This window comes from Coregonus clupeaformis, chromosome 10 (assembly GCF_020615455.1).
Source record: "Coregonus clupeaformis isolate EN_2021a chromosome 10, ASM2061545v1, whole genome shotgun sequence".
Taxonomy (NCBI): Eukaryota; Metazoa; Chordata; class Actinopteri; order Salmoniformes; family Salmonidae; genus Coregonus; species Coregonus clupeaformis.
The window spans coordinates 62,971,908-62,989,075 of record NC_059201.1 but is presented as its reverse complement, the minus strand read 5'-3'; the positions used below and the strand labels follow the sequence as shown (position 1 = coordinate 62,989,075).

Sequence of the window (17,168 nt, the reverse complement as noted above, 5' to 3'; positions counted from 1 at the left end):
TGCGACTGTCTGCCTGTTACGCCATGCTCCGGGTTAGTAATAAAGTAATCCGTTTATAAAGAGCTACTCCCTCACTCCTTCCAAGGCATAAAGAGTTCCATGGGTTATTACAACTGTCAAAAAAGCAGGGATTCCTGATTAATCAGGAAAAAATAACATTCCTGAAAAGTGATTCTATTCAATGTGCCAATGTGGGCCATACCTTTAGTATTGACATAGTCATTGTCATCTTCATCACTGTCGTCACTCTTTCCCACGTTGCCATTCATATTGCCATCTGCGCTACTGTTTTCTGTGAACACAAAAACACATACAGGATTGAGATGCATTCAGAAATTATTCAGAGCCTTGACTTTTTCCACAGAAGAATGGGAGAAACTCCCCAAATACAGGTGTGCCAAGCTTGTAGCGTCATACCCAAGAAGACTTGATGCTGTAATCGCTGCCAAAGGTGCTTCAACAAGGTACTGAGTAAAGGGTCTGAATACCTTCAAAAATGTGATATTTACGTTTTTTATATTTAATAATTTAGCAAAAATTTATAAAAACCTGTTTTTGCTTTGTCATTATGGGGTATTGTGTGTAGATTGATGAGGGAAAAAAACAATTTAATCCATTTTAGAATAAACTGTAACGTAACAAATTGTGGAAAGAGTCAAGGGGTCTGAATACTTTCCGAAGGCACTGTATTGCACTTGTGATTTCAACTTCAATGTTTTATTGTGTATATATTGTAATATCCATGTATTAAAGTTTCATTTGGATAGCAATAACAAATGCAAAAGCTTTTAACCACAAGATGTCACAAAAGCCCTATTTGTAAGGGTCTAGTATTACTATAGAACGTCAGTTATGTAATTATTACCCCAGAATTTCAGTGTTTCCTGTGGACGATTCGGACGGGATTAGTTTGACCAAACTGCCCCTGTAATTCTTTTTTTTCCTCATTCAAAATGGACTGTTATGACGGAACAAAATGGACTGTTATGGCGGAAGCCTGGAGGTTCTTCTAGGCATGAAGATACTGCAAATATCTAGGGATAGCCTAATATTGACCTAATGGCCTTCAGTTCGGAGAAAGTCTAAATAAAATGCATATCAATAAGAACCATGAACTGTAACCTATGCAGACATTTAATTACCTGACGTACTTGGCAATTTATCAATTCATTGGCACAATATCGTCCACTTCATCTTTTAAAAGAGAAGTATGGCACTAGGAAAGTTGATATGTGACAAAACAGATCATTCATCTGTGGGCTACATGCATAGCACTTTGTTTTAAGCATTAACTTGTTCCCATGTTCTTACCCAAACTGGGTGCAGCACCTGTTAAAACTCTATAATATCCCTCAAAACACAGGGATGACGATCCGGGTTAGTAATAAAGTAATCAGTTTTAAAGTGCTACTCCCTCACTCCTTCCAAGGCATAAAGAGGTACATGGGTTATTACAACTGTAAAAAAAGCAGGGATTCCTGATTAATCAGCAAAAAAACACATTCCTGAAAAGTGATTCTATTCAATGTGCCAATGTGGGCCATACCTTTAGTATTGACATAGTCATTGCTGCCTTCATCACTGTCATCACTCTTTTCCACGTTGCCATTCCTATCGGTATTCATATTGTCCTCCGCGCCACTGTTTTCTGTGAACACACAAACAGGTTTGAGGTATACAGTGCATTCGAAAAGTATTCAGACCTCTTCACTTTTTCCACATTTTGTTACGTTACAGCCTTTTCTAACCTGGATTAAATTGTCCCCCCTCATCATCTACACACAATACCCCATAATGACAGAGCAAAAACTGATTTGTAGAAAAATTTGCAAATGTATTAAAAACGGAAAAAAAACTGATATACATTTACATAAGTATTCAGACCCTTTGCTTAGTACTTTGTTGAAGCACCTTTGGCAGCGATTACTCCTCTCAAGCTCTGTCAGGTTGGATGGGGAGCGTCGCTGCACAGCTATTTTCAGGTCTCCAGAGATATTCGATCGGGTTCATGTCTGGGCTCTGGCTGGGCCACTCAGGGACATTCAGAGACTTGTCCCGAAGCCACTCCTGTGTTGTCTTGGCTGTGTGGTTAGGGTCGTTGTACTGTTGGAAGGTGAACCTTCGCCCCAGTCTGAGGTCCTGAGTGCTCTGGAGCAGGTTTTCATCAAAGATCTCTCTGTACTTTTCTCCGTTCATCTTTCCCTCGATCCGGACTAGTCTCCCAGTCCCTACCACTGAAAAACATCCCCACAGCATGATGCTGCCACCACCATGCTTCACCGTAGGGATGGTATTGGCCAAGTGATGAGCGGTGCCTGGTTTCCTCCAGACATTACGCTTGGCATTCAGGCCAAAGAGTTCAATCTTGGTTTCATCAGACCAAAGAAACTTGTTTCTCATGATCTGAGAGTCCTTTAGGTGCCTTTTGGCAAACTCCACCATAAAGGCCTAATTGGTGTGCTGCAGAGATGGTTGTCCTTCTGGAAGGTTCTCCCATCTCCACAGAGGAACTCTGGAGCTCTGTCAGAGTGACCATCGGGTTCTTGGTCACCTCCCTGACCAAAGTCCTTCTCCCCCAATTGCTCAATTTGGCCAGGCGGCCAGCTCTAGGAAGAGTCTTGGTGGTTCCAAACTTCTTCCATTTAAGAATGATGGAGGCCACTGTGTTCTTGGGGACCTTCAATGCTGCAGAAATGTTTTGGTACCCTTCCCCAGATCTGTGCATCGACACAATCCTGTCTCTGAGCTCTACGGACAATTCCTTTGACCTCATGGCTTGGTTTTTGCTCTGACATGCACTGTCAACTGTGGGACCTTATATAGACAGGTGTGTGCCTTTCCAAATCATGTCCAATCAATTGACTTTACCACAGGTGGACTCCAATCAAGTTGTAGAAACATCTCAAGGATGATCAATGAAAACAGGATGCACCTACCCCCAAGCCATAAGACTCCTGAACAGCTAATCAAATGGTTACCCAGACTGTTTGCATTGCCCACCCCCCTCTATTTTTACGCTGATGCTACTCTCTGTTTATTATTTATGCAGTCACTTTAACTCTACCTACATGTACATATTACCTTAATTACCTCGACTAACCTGTGCCCCCGCACATTGACTCTGTACCGGTACCCCCTGTATATAGCCTCGCTACTGTTATTTTACTGCTGCTCTTTCATTATTAGTCCATTTTTTATTGTTTATTTACTTATCTATTTTTCACTTAACACTTATTTTTCTTAAAACCACATTGTTGGTTAAGGGCTTGTAAGTAAGCATTTCACTGTTGTATTCTGCGCATGTGACAAATACAATTTGACTTGATTCGATTTGACCTGAGCTCAATTTTGAGTCTCATAGCAAACGGTGTGAATACTTATGTTAATAAGGTACCTGTTTTTAATTTTTAATAATATAGCAGACATTTCCAAAAAATCTGTTTTCGCTTTGTCATTATGGGGTACTGTGTGTAGATTAATGAGGATTTTTATTTATTTAATCAATTTTAGAATAAGGCCGTAACAAAATGTGGGAAAAGTGAAGGGGTCTGAATACTTTCCAAATACACTTTATCTGTACACTCCAGTCCACAACCCTTGTGATGTTTATACTGATAAACCTACAGGACATATTTCTATTGCATCACTCACCCTGCTCTTTGTCCTCCTCTGCTTCTACATTGACATATCATATGAACATGATGTGAATACTTCAAACAGCATTTTATCAATTATATTCTATGGCACATCAAGATGCCTTTTCCTGATTTCTAAACCTATGTATAACTTTCTGCACATGTGCTTCAGAAAAACTTTAAAGAGGACAGAAATCTGCTGCTGCTGGCAACATATGTATGCAAATTAGTGCTCTATTCAAGCTGTATCGCCTGAAGCGTTACAGATTGTGCACTAGAAATGTTAAGGTAATTTTAAGCGTTTACAATGAATGTAGTCTCCACGAAAGCTGAATTTCTGCGATAAGGATTGAATACAGCCCTTAATCCACAAAACTCTTTTGAGTCTCCTAAATGTACATATTGGCATGCATTGCACTTGTGATTTCAACTGAAATGTTTTATTGTGTATGTATTGTAATATCCATGTATTTAAGTGTCTTTAAAGCCCTATTCACACGGGACTAGTATTACTATAGAACGTCAGTTATGTAATTATTACCCCAGCATGTCAGTTTTTCCAGTGGACGATTCGAATGGGATTAGTTTTACCAAACTGCCCCTGTAATTCTTTTTTTTCCTCATTCAAAATTGACCGTTATGACGGAAGCCTGGAGGCTCTTCTAGGCGTGAAGATATTTCAAATGTCTAGGGATAGCCTAATATTGACCTAATCAGTGGCCACCCGTCATTCAGGGCAGGTGGGGCAGAACGCAAAAAAATATTGAGTTAATAAAGCCGCATATAAACATGGTCTCTTTTTTGCTTTCTTGAATAAGGCAGCTCCAAAATACAGGTGCTTTTTGTGGTGCTGGGGCAGCCAGCGGAAAATACAGAGCGTAGGGGTTGGTAATCTTCTCTAGTTGCGCCGTGATTGGCTCAGTATTCTGTCACTCATGGGAACACTACGTTACCGCAAAATCTACAGGGGACCCAGTCCAAATTCAAAGTAGACAGCCCTCTGCCCTAAACCCGCAGTCCTTGAATAACGTTTTACATCACATCCGAGTGTACCTTAAATGTTCCTTGCCCAAGCGAGGGAGAGTGATGATCGGAGAGGCAACGTCCTTGGTGGAAATCTTGAAATTGAGCTTAAAAACAACCAACCTAAAGCTATGACTGTACCTAGCAAGCTAACATAGCTAGCTAGCACTCCTGTCAGGTAACTTAGCTAGCTACAGTTACCCATAGCTAGCTAGCTAGCTAGTTTTATTTGGTCATTTCTTCCAATACATTTCAGAATTCCCAAAGCTATGTTTATGAAGCTAGCTACGTTTTATAGAGTCCTCACTACGAGACTAAGCCAATTTTCCAACGCTAAAATCAATGTAATCTATTTTTTTTTTTTTTGCAAGCTAGCTTCATAATTTTGCAGCTGTGTTGATTACATTTGACACTTTGCAGCCACCGGAGTATGACACATGACAACAGTTTGCATTGAATAGTGGGTCATATCAACCCCATAAGTGATCTTAGTTCTTCACTCGCTCCCTCAAGCTAAATCGAGGGCCGAGGAGGTAACGTTAGTGAATTGAACCTCCGTTGACAATCAAACTGCATCCGGTTTCGACGGGGATTCCCCCAAAGGAAAGTGACTAGCGCGAGGGCTGAGGGGGTACAAATAAAAATGTTGGACTGCAGCCAGGGAGAGCTCGAAAGTTCAAGCCCCCTTGGGTGCTGCCATAGATTTACATTAGAAGTGCCCATCCAAGAAGGCTCAAAGTCATTGGCCACAGATAAAATGACGTCAAATCACGTTATATCTACCGTAGCTTTGATTGGACTGATCACGTCAACATCATACTTTCAAAATCTTAGCTAGCAAGCTAGACAAGCAGTCATCATCATGAATCACGTCGACAATATACTGGCAAATCCTTTTCAATCCTTGTCATATGAAGAGAAATTATAGATAAAACGTATCGTGGCTCATCGGCCATAAACATTACGCAACAAGTTGGAAATCGCAAATTCAATAATGAGTGGTTTGGAAGGAATCAGTGGCTAACTGCAAGTGTTCACACGCGACACCATGGGCCAGAAAAGGTTGAATACATTGGCCATGCTTTCAATCCAGCATGACTTTAGCCGCATTCAAAACAACTGGAAACTAGGAACTGGGAAATCTCAGACTTCAGTGAGTTTAAGACAACTGGGAAATCGGAAAAAAACGAGCTCCGACTGGGAAAACATGTTTTGAACGGTCATCCAACTCGGGCCTCGTTCTAGAGCTCCGACCTGAAGATCACTGACATCATGATTCAACCTCGTTTTTTTCCAGAGTTCCCAGTTGTCTTGAAAGCACCATAAATCCAGAGAATGCCATATTTGATGACAAAGTTTCATGACAAAGTTTGCCCACAAGAAGGACTGCCGTGCCATCTTCCTGTTCAAGTGAGTCCAAAAATGTATTGTTTGCTGCTGCATAAATGATGCAATATGCCAGGGAGATATGTATACTGTAACTAAGAAAGTAATACTAAATGTGTAGTAAGTTGTTAGTAGCCCATGTGCCTCACCCTAATAAATTGGTCCTTTTCCCCCTCATAACTTAGCCTACTTTTCTGACTTGGTGGTGCACATGTAGCCTATAGCCTGTTTTAGTGAAATGTCATCATCGAATATTGTAGGAGCTTTCATTGTCTGCTTATATACCCCCTTTATTTATCCTACAGTTCCTACTTGGTGTACAGGGAGAATACTGTAAGAACGTCCCATGTTTTGAATTCTGTCGCTGTACATTTAAAAAGTGCTGAACAAATAGTTATATTGACTACGTCCGTCTTAGCTCACTCATTAATTTCTTAATCGAAATTACGGATTGCCTCTTATCCGCTCATCGTTCCCTAATGCCATGGTTTGTACTTCTCAATTGTCAGTAGAAACCACATTTGTTTAAGCAATTCAGCCATATCAGCTATGTTTTTTTTAAAGGCAGTTAATAGGGCTGCCAGACAAGGCTCCGCCGATAGTCAGATGTAGCTGTGCTAAGGATTCACTCCATGGTTTTGAAAAGAAAGTTCTGCTGTTGAAACAGCTTTGTTTATGCCCTAACATGCATCTAAGATTTTTTTGTTGTTTAGTTTGTGCCACCAAGATTTACATGCTAAAAATCGCCACTTAACCTAATGGCCTTCAGTTCGGAGAAATTCAAAATAATAATGCATATCTATAGACCCCTTTCTGTGTTTACAAACATTGCTGCACGAGGGCGTTGCGCCCTCGTGCAGCAAAATTGCCTCTATTTACATGTTGCTTATGAGTGCATTTCACACTACTTTTGGATTATAATTTGATTTTAAGGCTCCTATGAATGTCCTGCTTAATATAATGTTTGTCATCATCACAAATCAACTGCATTATACTTAAAATACACTTCAACTTCAACCAGTAAAATGGCTCTTTGGCTAGCTTTTGCTACAGCCTATATCAATGAGCGTTAGCGTTCTAGCTAACAACTGCTGCATCCAAAATAGTTATTTTGCAAAGATCACAACCAAATAAAATGTTAGCGACTGTTCAAGCAAGAATCAAAACATCATTGTAAGAGTATAAGTTTATTTTGTTTAGAAGTAATAAAAACTTAAATCTAGGCTATGTTGAATGGGTACAGATGGCGATGGCTTTCTTACTGACGCCAAGAGTCGCGAGCATCTGTGCGTGACGTCATTGTGTCGTGTACTGGAAAAGGGTCTATAAGAACCATTAACTGTAACCTATGCAGACATTTAATTACCTGACGTATTTGGCAATTTATCAATTCATTGGCACAATATCGTCCACTTCATCTTTTAAAAGAGAAGTATGGCACTAGGAAAGTTGATATGTGACAAAACAGATCATTCATCTGTAGGCTACGTGCATAGCACTTTGTTTTAAGCATTAATCTGTTCCCATGTTCTACCCAAACTGGGTGCAGCACCTGTTAAACTTTAATATTACATTTACGTCATTTAGCAGATGCTCTTATCCAGAGCGACTTACAAATTGGTGCATTCACCTTATGATAACCCTCAAAAACACAGGGATGACGATCCGGGTTAGTAATAAAGTAATCAGTTTTAAAGTGCTACACCCTCACTCCTTCCAAGGCATAAAGAGTTCCATGGGTTATTACAACTGTCAAAAAAGCAGGGATTCCTGATTAATCAGGAAAAAATAACATTCCTGAAAAGTGATTCTATTCAATGTGCCAATGTGGGCCATACCTTTAGTATTGACATAGTCATTGCTGCCTTCATCACTGTCATCACTCTTTTCCACGTTGCCATTCCTATTGCCATCTGCGCTACTGTTTTCTGTGAACACAAAAACACATACAGGATTGAGGTATATACTGTATATGTACACTCCAGTCCACAACCCTTGTGATGTTTATACTGATAAACCTACAGGACATATTTCTATTGCATCACTCACCCTGCTCTTTGTCCTCCTCTGCTTCTACATTGACATATCATATGAACATGATGTGAATACTTCAAACAGCATTTTATCAATAATATTCTATGGCCCATCAAGACGCCTTTTCCTGATTTCTAAACCTCTGTATAACTTTCTGCACATGTGCTTCAGAAAAACTTTAAAGAGGAAAGAAATCTGCTGCTGCTGGCAACATATGTATGCAAATGAGTGCTCTATTCAAGCTGTATCGCTGAAGCGTTACAGATTGTGCACTAGAAATGTTAAGGTAATTTTAAGCGTTTACCGCGAATGCAGTCTTCGCAAAAGCGGGGACATAGCCTTTATATTTCAATCACGCTGTAAAGCTGAACTTCAGCGATAAGATTTGAATACAGCCCTTAATCAACAAAACTGAGTCTCCTAAATGTACAAATTGTCAAATCAAATCAAATTTTATGTCACATGCGCCGACAGGTGTAGAACTTATAGTGAAACGCTTACTTACAAGCCCTTAACCAACAATGCAGTTAAGAAAAATAAGTGTTAAGAAAGTATTTACTAAATAAACTGAAGTAAACAATAACAAATACAAAAATACAGTACCAGTCAAAAGTTTGGACACACCTACTCATTCAAGGGTTTTTCTTTATTTTTACAATTTTCTACATTGTAGAATAATAGTGAAGACATCAAAACTATGAAATAACACATATGGAATCATGTAGTAACCAAAAAAGTGTTAATAAAAACAAAATATATTTTATATTTGAGATTCTTCAAATAGCCACCCTTTGCCTTGATGACAGCTTTGCACTCTAGTATTACTATAGGACTTGGTTATGTACAGTGGTGGGAAAAGTACCCAATTGTCATACTTGAGTAAGAGTAAAGATATCTTCATAGAAAATTACTCAAGTAAAAGTGAAAGTCACCCAGTAAAATACTACTTGAGTAAAAGTCTAAAAGTATTTGGTTTTAAATATACTTAAGTATCAAAAGTAAATGTAATTGCTCAAATATACTTAAGTACAAAAGTAAAAGTATACATTATTCCAAATTCCTTATATTAAGCAAACCAGACAGCACCATTTTAGTTTTATTTTATGCTAAGCATTCAAAATGTAACGAGTACTTTTGGGTGTCAGGGAAAATGTATGGAGTAAAAAGTACATAATCTTTAAGAACCATGAACTGTAACCTATGCAGACATTTAATTACCTGACGTACTTGGCAATTTATCAATTCATTGGCACAATATTGTCCACTTCATCTTTTAAAAGAGAAGTATGGCTCTAGGAAAGTTGATATGTGACAAAACAGTTCATTCAGCTGTAGGCTACGTGCATAGCACTTTGTTTTAAGCATCAATTTGTTCCCAAGTTCTTACCCAAACTGGGTGCAGCATCTGTTAAACTCTGTAAGATCCCTCAAAACACAGGGATGAACTGGGAGTTTGCCAAAAAACAGTAGGTTTTTAGGGCTGGGATAATAACCTTCCTGCCAAGTAACAATTACTGACATGGCAGATTCGGACAGGACTAAAATTACAGATGTGGTGATTTGTGCTCGTGCACATAATTACATTACCTGAGCTCCCCCAGTAAAATGTATCCCCTCCGAATAGGGCTTACTGCCATGTGGATATCACAAAAAATAAATAAATAATTCAACCACAATATGTCACAAAAGCCCTATTCGCACAGGACTAGTATTACTATAGAACGTTGGTTATGTAATTATTACCAGAGAATGTCAGTTTTTCCAGTGGACAATTTGGACGGGATTAGTTTAACCAGTTTTACCAAATTACGGATGTGGTGATTTGTGCTCGTGCACATAATTACATTACCTGAGCTCCCCCATTAAAATGTATCCTGTCCGAAGAGGGCTAAAGTAATGAGTCACCTCTCCACCCCACATTACCTACCTGTAACTTGGGAGCTTTTGGAGATGAGACATTGATTGGAATGACGCAGAGACCCAGTCGGATCTGATGGTAACACTATTCTATATGGAGGAACGAGAGAGAGGTTACACAAAACCCGAGACACCCCAGTACTCTATAGCCACAGAATTAACAGTCATTTAATTTAGCCAAGACAGTCCACTCAGTAACAATTGCCACTTTTTCCCCCCAGAAAACCCTGGAAAAGCAAAGTGTAACATTCACAGTCAGGCACTGACATACAGTAGACACTGAGGATACAAAACATTATGAACACCTGCTCTTTCCATGACATAGACTGACCAAGTGAATCCAGGTAAAAGCTATGATCCTTTACTGATGTCACTTGTTAAATCCAATTCAATCAGTGTAGATGAAGGGGAGGAGACATGTTAATTAAGGATTTTTAAGCCTCGAGACAATTGAGACATGGATTATGTATGTGTGCCATTCAGAGGGTGAATGGGCAAGACAAATATTTAAGTGCCTTTGAACGGGGTATGGTAGTAGGTGCCAGGCACACATGTTTGTGTCAAGAACTACAATGCTGCTGGGTTTATCACGCTCAACAGTTTCTCATGTGTATCAAGAAAGGTCCCCCACCCAAAGGACATCCAGCCAACTTGACACAACTGTGTGCAGCATTGGAGTCAACATGGGCCAGCATCCCTGTGGAACGCTTTCAACACCTTGTAAAGTCCATGCCCCTACGAATTGAGGCTCTTCTGAGGGAAAGGGGGGGGGGGGTGCAACTCAATATTAGGAAGGTGTTCCTAATGATTGGGATACTCAGTGTATTTTGTCTAAATTAAATGAACACTCACAGGTAGCCTGATCCTGGTTCATAGTCGTCCACGTTGACATACTCTATAGAACAGAGATAGCACATCCGCAGAGACACACGGACACACACACAGCTGTCAATCAATCACGTCAGAGTATATGAATGGTTTAATGTCCAATTGTCTGAGTAGGTGCAAAAAAAGGCAGGTACAGTAGCCTAGCGGTTAGAGCATTGGGCCAGTAATCAAAAGGTTGCTGGTTCAAACACCCAAGTCAACAAAGTGAAAACTTTGTCAATGTGCCCTTGAGCAAGGCACTTAACCCTGGCTCCAGGGGCGTCATATGGCTGACCCTGTAAAACAATACAGTTCACTGCACATATCTGGTGTATGTGACAATAAAACATTTTTTCACCTAAGGAGCAATGTGCCATTTTTCTAAACTTCTTCAGCAGTTACTGTACACAAAAGTTTGAGGGGATCAGTGTTATTGAACATGGTAGGATAATAGCGTTCACATTACCTTCTCCTGGAGTCTCATAGCCGTCATTACTCTCTGCAAGAACAAAGCTAACTATTAAGAAGGAACTGAACTGTGACGTTATGGAGATGGTGGTGGAAGAAAGAAACCAAAGTGGAGAAAATAGACAGGAAGAGACATCTCACCATTTTCAATTGGGGTGACAGAGTTCGGTCTCACACCGATCTGTGGTGAACTGTGGAATAGAAAGACGGGTACATTTCGCTTGACGGGTAATATGAGTCATTTTCTGTGTATGTGTGTGCGTGCGTGCGTTTGTTTGTGTGTGTGTAGTAACTCACATGGGTGAAAGGAGGCTGGAAGGGGGAGCGCCCCAGCTTGTGGCAGCAGAGGGGTTGTCTGAGGAGGAAGGTTCGTCATAGTCATCATCATCATCATACATTTTTCTAAAGAAGTATCATGAAAAGATTTGGGTAGAACTTTAGCCATCACACACATACTCACATGGTGGGTGGGCCAACCCGAATCCTGGGGTGCTGAGTGGAGAAGAAACCAGAGCGTTGGTAGAGGTTTGAATCGTAACCTGACTCAACACTGTACATGCACTGATATCAACTGGAGATTTGTGCAAACATTCAGGCCCACTTTTTGTCGGGGACACTTACACAGTGCACCGGACATATATTACAAGTGCCACAGAAAACGTTTGAATATTTTGTTTAATTTTTATGAATAGGCACTGAATAGTTGTTTTATCAAAAAGTGCTTACTGTTGAGTGTAATCCTCACTGTAACGCTGCTGAATGGACGCTGAGGGGTAAAAAAATGTTCTGTAAATGCGTTTTATTATTTCTAATTATTTACATTTAACCCTTATTTTACCAGTTAAGCTGACTGAGAAGAACACTTTCTCATTTACAGCATGAACTTTTACATACATAGAGCCCGTTTTAATTAAATACAACTTTATTGATTCCATCAGGGGTATAGTAACAAAGCATTGGTATTACTAGGGAGGTTGTGTCTTCTGCAGCTGAGACACAGGCCAGTCAACAGGATGAGTGACAGGAGGACCGCTCCACTCAACAGCGACACATACAGCTGCACAGACACCTCCATCACTGTCTGCAGGAAGAACACAACACACACAAACTCATCCAGTCAGGTTACACTTTTGACATGACACTATTAAAGCAGTATTATGCTGTCTTCTCTGACCCAGATTAAGACTAGTCTTGGACTAAGAAGCAAGTTAAATGGAGATTCTCAATTGAAAGTGATTTGTAGTCCAAGACTAAAAAATGGCCCCTAATGTTGTAATATACGTTTTTTTTTTTATCTCCTCTGAATAGGAATGTGGTTGTCAGTGTTAAATCCTCATCATGTCATTTTCCTTCCTTGTGATTTTGGATTCTCCATTTCACACATGCTGTCTCTCTCTAACTTTCTTGCTAACTCTATAACTCTGTGGTTGAGTTCAGCTCTCTAATGACAGGAAACGGATTTCCTGTATTTTCAAATAACCAGCACACTCTTCACAAACTGTATATAAATTATGTAATCACACACCTTTCTGTATTTTACATAATATCTACAGTACCGTGACACATAAAGCATAAACTCCACACAAAATAAGACTACCTCAAGAACAGACACACGACTACAATGACACTACAGTGTGGTACCATACGGCTGGCATTTACTCATTTGCAGAACCTTTCTCCCTCCAAACCTTTTAATAGGTAGTGAGTTGAACTCAAAAGGGCCCATAATTGTGACAAATGGTGGCCATTTTGTGTCGCGACACTCCTCCCGGAGAAAGCCACAAGGAGGGTGACTTTTCTGCCAAACTCAGACTGATCTAGATCTAGATCTTAGTAGAGCGAGGGACGGCTGATCTGAAAGGCTAGCTTAGACCCAGTTAGGTGGTATAGTACAGCGCTGCTGGACCTGAGGCCTTCAGAAAACCTAGGCCCTGTGCAGGTGGCCATGATGTTGAAGAACATTCAGATTCAGTCAAAGTAATTTATATCTACAACATTGTGATCATGTCTACATGCTAAAATAATGTTGGGTTAATCAACACTGTTGTGAGTACCAGGGATGGGGTCAATTCCAGTAAATTCAGGAAATACATTGAAATTCCAATACTCTTCAATGCTTTTCACTGGGGAAAATTTGGAATTGGAATTTGGTTTACTTTCTGAATTGAAATAGAATTGACCCCAACCCAGGTGAATACATCAACAAGTTACTTCTTCACTTCTAGCTTATTCTCTACTAACCTAGAGGTTAAGAAACTAGGCATAAAGTAGAAGTCAATCAGTGGAGGGAGTTTTCATACCTGGCACGTGTTGTGTAGATTCCCAACAGAGCGTTAAGTCGTAGGTCGCTGATGATCTGCCAGGTGGTCAATGAGATTGGTTCTAAACCGGAGGTTGAGTTCAGGCCGAGTTGACCGCAATCCAATCCCCAGACCAGCTCAGTCGTCAGCTATACTGTGAGATGTGCCATTTTGGATGCATCTGATCTACAGTATACCATACCTGTCTGTTGCTCAAATCCCTATCCTACCACATGCAACTCTATTTAAAACTATCTGTTCTTTTTGTCCACTCTGGGTTTTCCTCTCTTTCAGTGAACTGTAAGGAATCTTGACTATAGCAGCGTGACATAGGTGCCTTCCTCGATGCACCCTTCTGTCTGTACGACCTGTTCAGTCTCCTCCTCCTTCCTTTTCTCACTCACTCTTCTCATCAACTCTCCTACCCCGCTGTCACCTCAGCCTCCCCCAATGTGCCTTTCTTCTATCGTTCTTCACAATGTTGTTTCAGATCACCTCTCCCCACCACCGTACCTCTGATCTTATCGCCCACTTCTCTCTCTCACTACCTCTCTCGGAGAGACCTGAAACACACATTAAAATACAGGGAATGACAAGTATTCAGTTCTTGGTTCAAAAGATGTATGTACCATCCTAGTGTTCTAAATCAAAATCCTACGCCGGGGTACCCCAAGGGTCTGTATTTGGACCAGTGTTTATGCTGTAGAGGGAACAGTGGGAACAGCATAAGAAGTGGCCAACATTCAAATCAAATCAAATCAAATCGTATTGGTCACATGCGCCGAATACAACAGGTGCAGACATTACAGTGAAATGCTTACTTACAGCCCTTAACCAACAGTGCATTTATTTTAAACAAAAAAGTAAAAATAAAACAACAACAAAAAAAAGTGTTGAGAAAAAAAAGAGCAGAAGTAAAATAATGTGACAGTAGGGAGGCTATATATACAGGGGGGTACCGTTGCAGAGTCAATGTGCGGGGGCACCGGCTAGTTGAGGTAGTTGAGGTAATATGTACATGTGGGTAGAGTTAAAGTGACTATGCATAAATACTTAGAGTAGCAGCAGCGTAAAAAGGATGGGGTGGGGGGGCAGTGCAAATAGTCAGACCCTTGGCTATCATTTGGTCCATGCGTGTCAATAATCAGTAATCGTCAACTGAGCTGCTAATTGAGCTGTTAGTAATAATGCTTTATTTTTTAGTCAGGGAAGTAGAATCTGAAAATCAACTCAGAAATGTCAGTTAGATAGATAGTACACGACACAGACATGGAATGGCAAATCACGACAGGTGCCTCTTATACAGTGAGGGAAAAAAGTATTTGATCCCCTGCTGATTTTGTACGTTTGCCCACTGACAAAGAAATTATCAGACTATCATTTTAATGGTAGGTTTATTTGAACAGTGAGAGACAGAATAACAACAAAAACATCCAGAAAAACGCATGTCAAAAATGTTATGAATTGATTTGCATTTTAATGAGGGAAATAAGTATTTGACCCCCTCTCAATCAGAAAAATTTCTGGCTCCCAGGTGTCTTTTATACAGGTAACGAGCTGAGATTAGGAGCACACTCTTAAAGGGAGTGCTCCTAATCTCAGTTTGTTACCTGTATAAAAGACACCTGTCCACAGAAGCAATCAGATTCCAAACTCTCCACCATGGCCAAGACCAAAGAGCTCTCCAAGGATGTCAGGGACCAGATTGTAGACCTACACAAGGCTGGAATGGGCTACAAGACCATCGCCAAGCAGCTTGGTGAGAAGGTGACAACAGTTGGTGCGATTATTCGCAAATGGAAGAAACACAAAATAACTGTCAATCTCCCTCGGCCTGGGGCTCCATGCAAGATCTCACCTCGTGGAGTTGCAATGATCATGAGAACGGTGAGGAATCAGCCCAGAACTACACGGGAGGATCTTGTCAATGATCTCAAGGCAGCTGGGACCATAGTCACCAAGAAAACAATTGGTAACAAACAACGCCGTGAAGGACTGAAATCCTGCAGCGCCCGCAAGGTCCCCCAAAGCATAATGTTTCCACCTCCATGTTTGACGGTGGGGATGGTGTTCTTGGGGTCATATACACGTCTGAAGTTTGCCAATTAACATCTGAATGATTCAGAGGAGAACTGGGTGAAAGTGTTGTGGTCAGATGAGACCAAAATGGAGCTCTTTGGCATCAACTCAACTCGCCGTGTTTGGAGGACGAGGAATGCTGCCTATGACCCCAAGAACACCATCCCCACCGTCAAACATGGAGGTGGAAACATTATGTTTTGGGGGTGTTTTTCTGCTAAGGGGACAGGACAACTTCACCGCATCAAAGGGACGATGGACAGGGCCATGTACCATCAAATCTTGGGTGAGAACCTCCTTCCCTCAGCCAGGGCATTGAAAATGGGTCGTGGATGGGTATTCCAGCATGACAATGACCCAAAACACACGGCCAAGGCAACAAAGGAGTGTCTCAAGAAGAAGCACATTAAGGTCCTGGAGTGGCCTAGCCAGTCTCCAGACCTTAATCCCATAGAAAATCTGTGGAGGGAGCTGAAGGTTCGAGTTGCCAAACGTCAGCCTCGAAACCTTAATGACTTGGAAAAGATCTGCAAAGAGGAGTGGGACAAAATCCCTCCTGAGATGTGTGCAAACTTGGTGGCCAACTACAAGAAACGTCTGACCTCTGATTGCCAACAAGGGTCTTGCCACCAAGTACTAAGTCATGTTTTGCAGAGGGGTCAAATACTTATTTCCCTCATTAAAATGCAAATCAATTTATAACATTTTTGACATGCGTTTTTCAGGATTATTTTGTTGTTATTCTGTCTCTCACTGTTCAAATAAACCTACCATTAAAATTATAGACTGATCATTTACATTTACATTATTTGTCAGTGGGCAAACGTACAAAATCAGCAGGGGATCAAATACTTTTTCCCCCTCACTGTAGCTCTGTGTGTGTGTTCCCCATATTCATCAGTGTACTCATTATTATTGTCTCCAGACAATCATTTTAGGATAAATGTTTTCGCTACTGTAGATGCTCCTCAAGCAGACCGCCATCAGAAAAGCTGGTTGGCATGGCATGGCACCCACACATGTGCCTCTGTGGTAGCGTTGGATCCGGTGTTGCATTGAGTGTTACCATCCTGGTTTAACTGCCTGAGCATCTGAGAAGATGCTAGTTCTCAGAAGAACACAAATGTCAAACTGCTCTGGACATACACACTCATGTGGGCGCACACATCCACCGTCTCGCAGCAGCGTTAAGATTGAATATTGTGTGAACGTTGCTCAAGCGACCTGCTTTCTCGCTCACCCTCCCACCTACAAACAGGAAACCACACCAACGGAAGGAAGCCGTGAGCTCCTCTCTCTCTCCATCAAAAGAGGAGAGACAGACTATGTAGACAACTGAAAAAAATAAGGGTAGAGGAGGAATTCCTGAATGAGAGAGGGGCAGAGGAGAGGGAGATGTCATAGGAATGAGAGGAGAGGGGGAAAGGTATAGAAAGGTTGAATGAGAGAGGTTACAGCT

At 40.9% G+C, this 17,168-nt stretch overlaps 1 protein-coding gene across 1 annotated transcript in view; it reads right to left on the bottom strand.

The window, feature by feature from the left end:
- Positions 1–14,003, bottom strand: part of lat (linker for activation of T cells) — a 28,714-nt gene extending 14,711 nt beyond the window's left edge. Inside the window, exons 1-12 of the mRNA XM_045223162.1 lie at positions 13,631–14,003; positions 12,297–12,411; positions 12,057–12,096; positions 11,791–11,822; positions 11,628–11,685; positions 11,472–11,521; positions 11,329–11,361; positions 10,848–10,890; positions 10,006–10,085; positions 7,883–7,972; positions 1,547–1,648; positions 203–292 (exon numbers count right to left, since the gene is read on the bottom strand). Coding sequence (XP_045079097.1) covers positions 203–292; positions 1,547–1,648; positions 7,883–7,972; positions 10,006–10,085; positions 10,848–10,890; positions 11,329–11,361; positions 11,472–11,521; positions 11,628–11,685; positions 11,791–11,822; positions 12,057–12,096; positions 12,297–12,405 — 727 coding nt within the window. The 5' untranslated portion in view covers positions 12,406–12,411; positions 13,631–14,003. The remainder of the gene's footprint in view (positions 1–202; positions 293–1,546; positions 1,649–7,882; positions 7,973–10,005; positions 10,086–10,847; positions 10,891–11,328; positions 11,362–11,471; positions 11,522–11,627; positions 11,686–11,790; positions 11,823–12,056; positions 12,097–12,296; positions 12,412–13,630) is intronic.
- Positions 14,004–17,168: the final 3,165 nt, after the last annotated feature.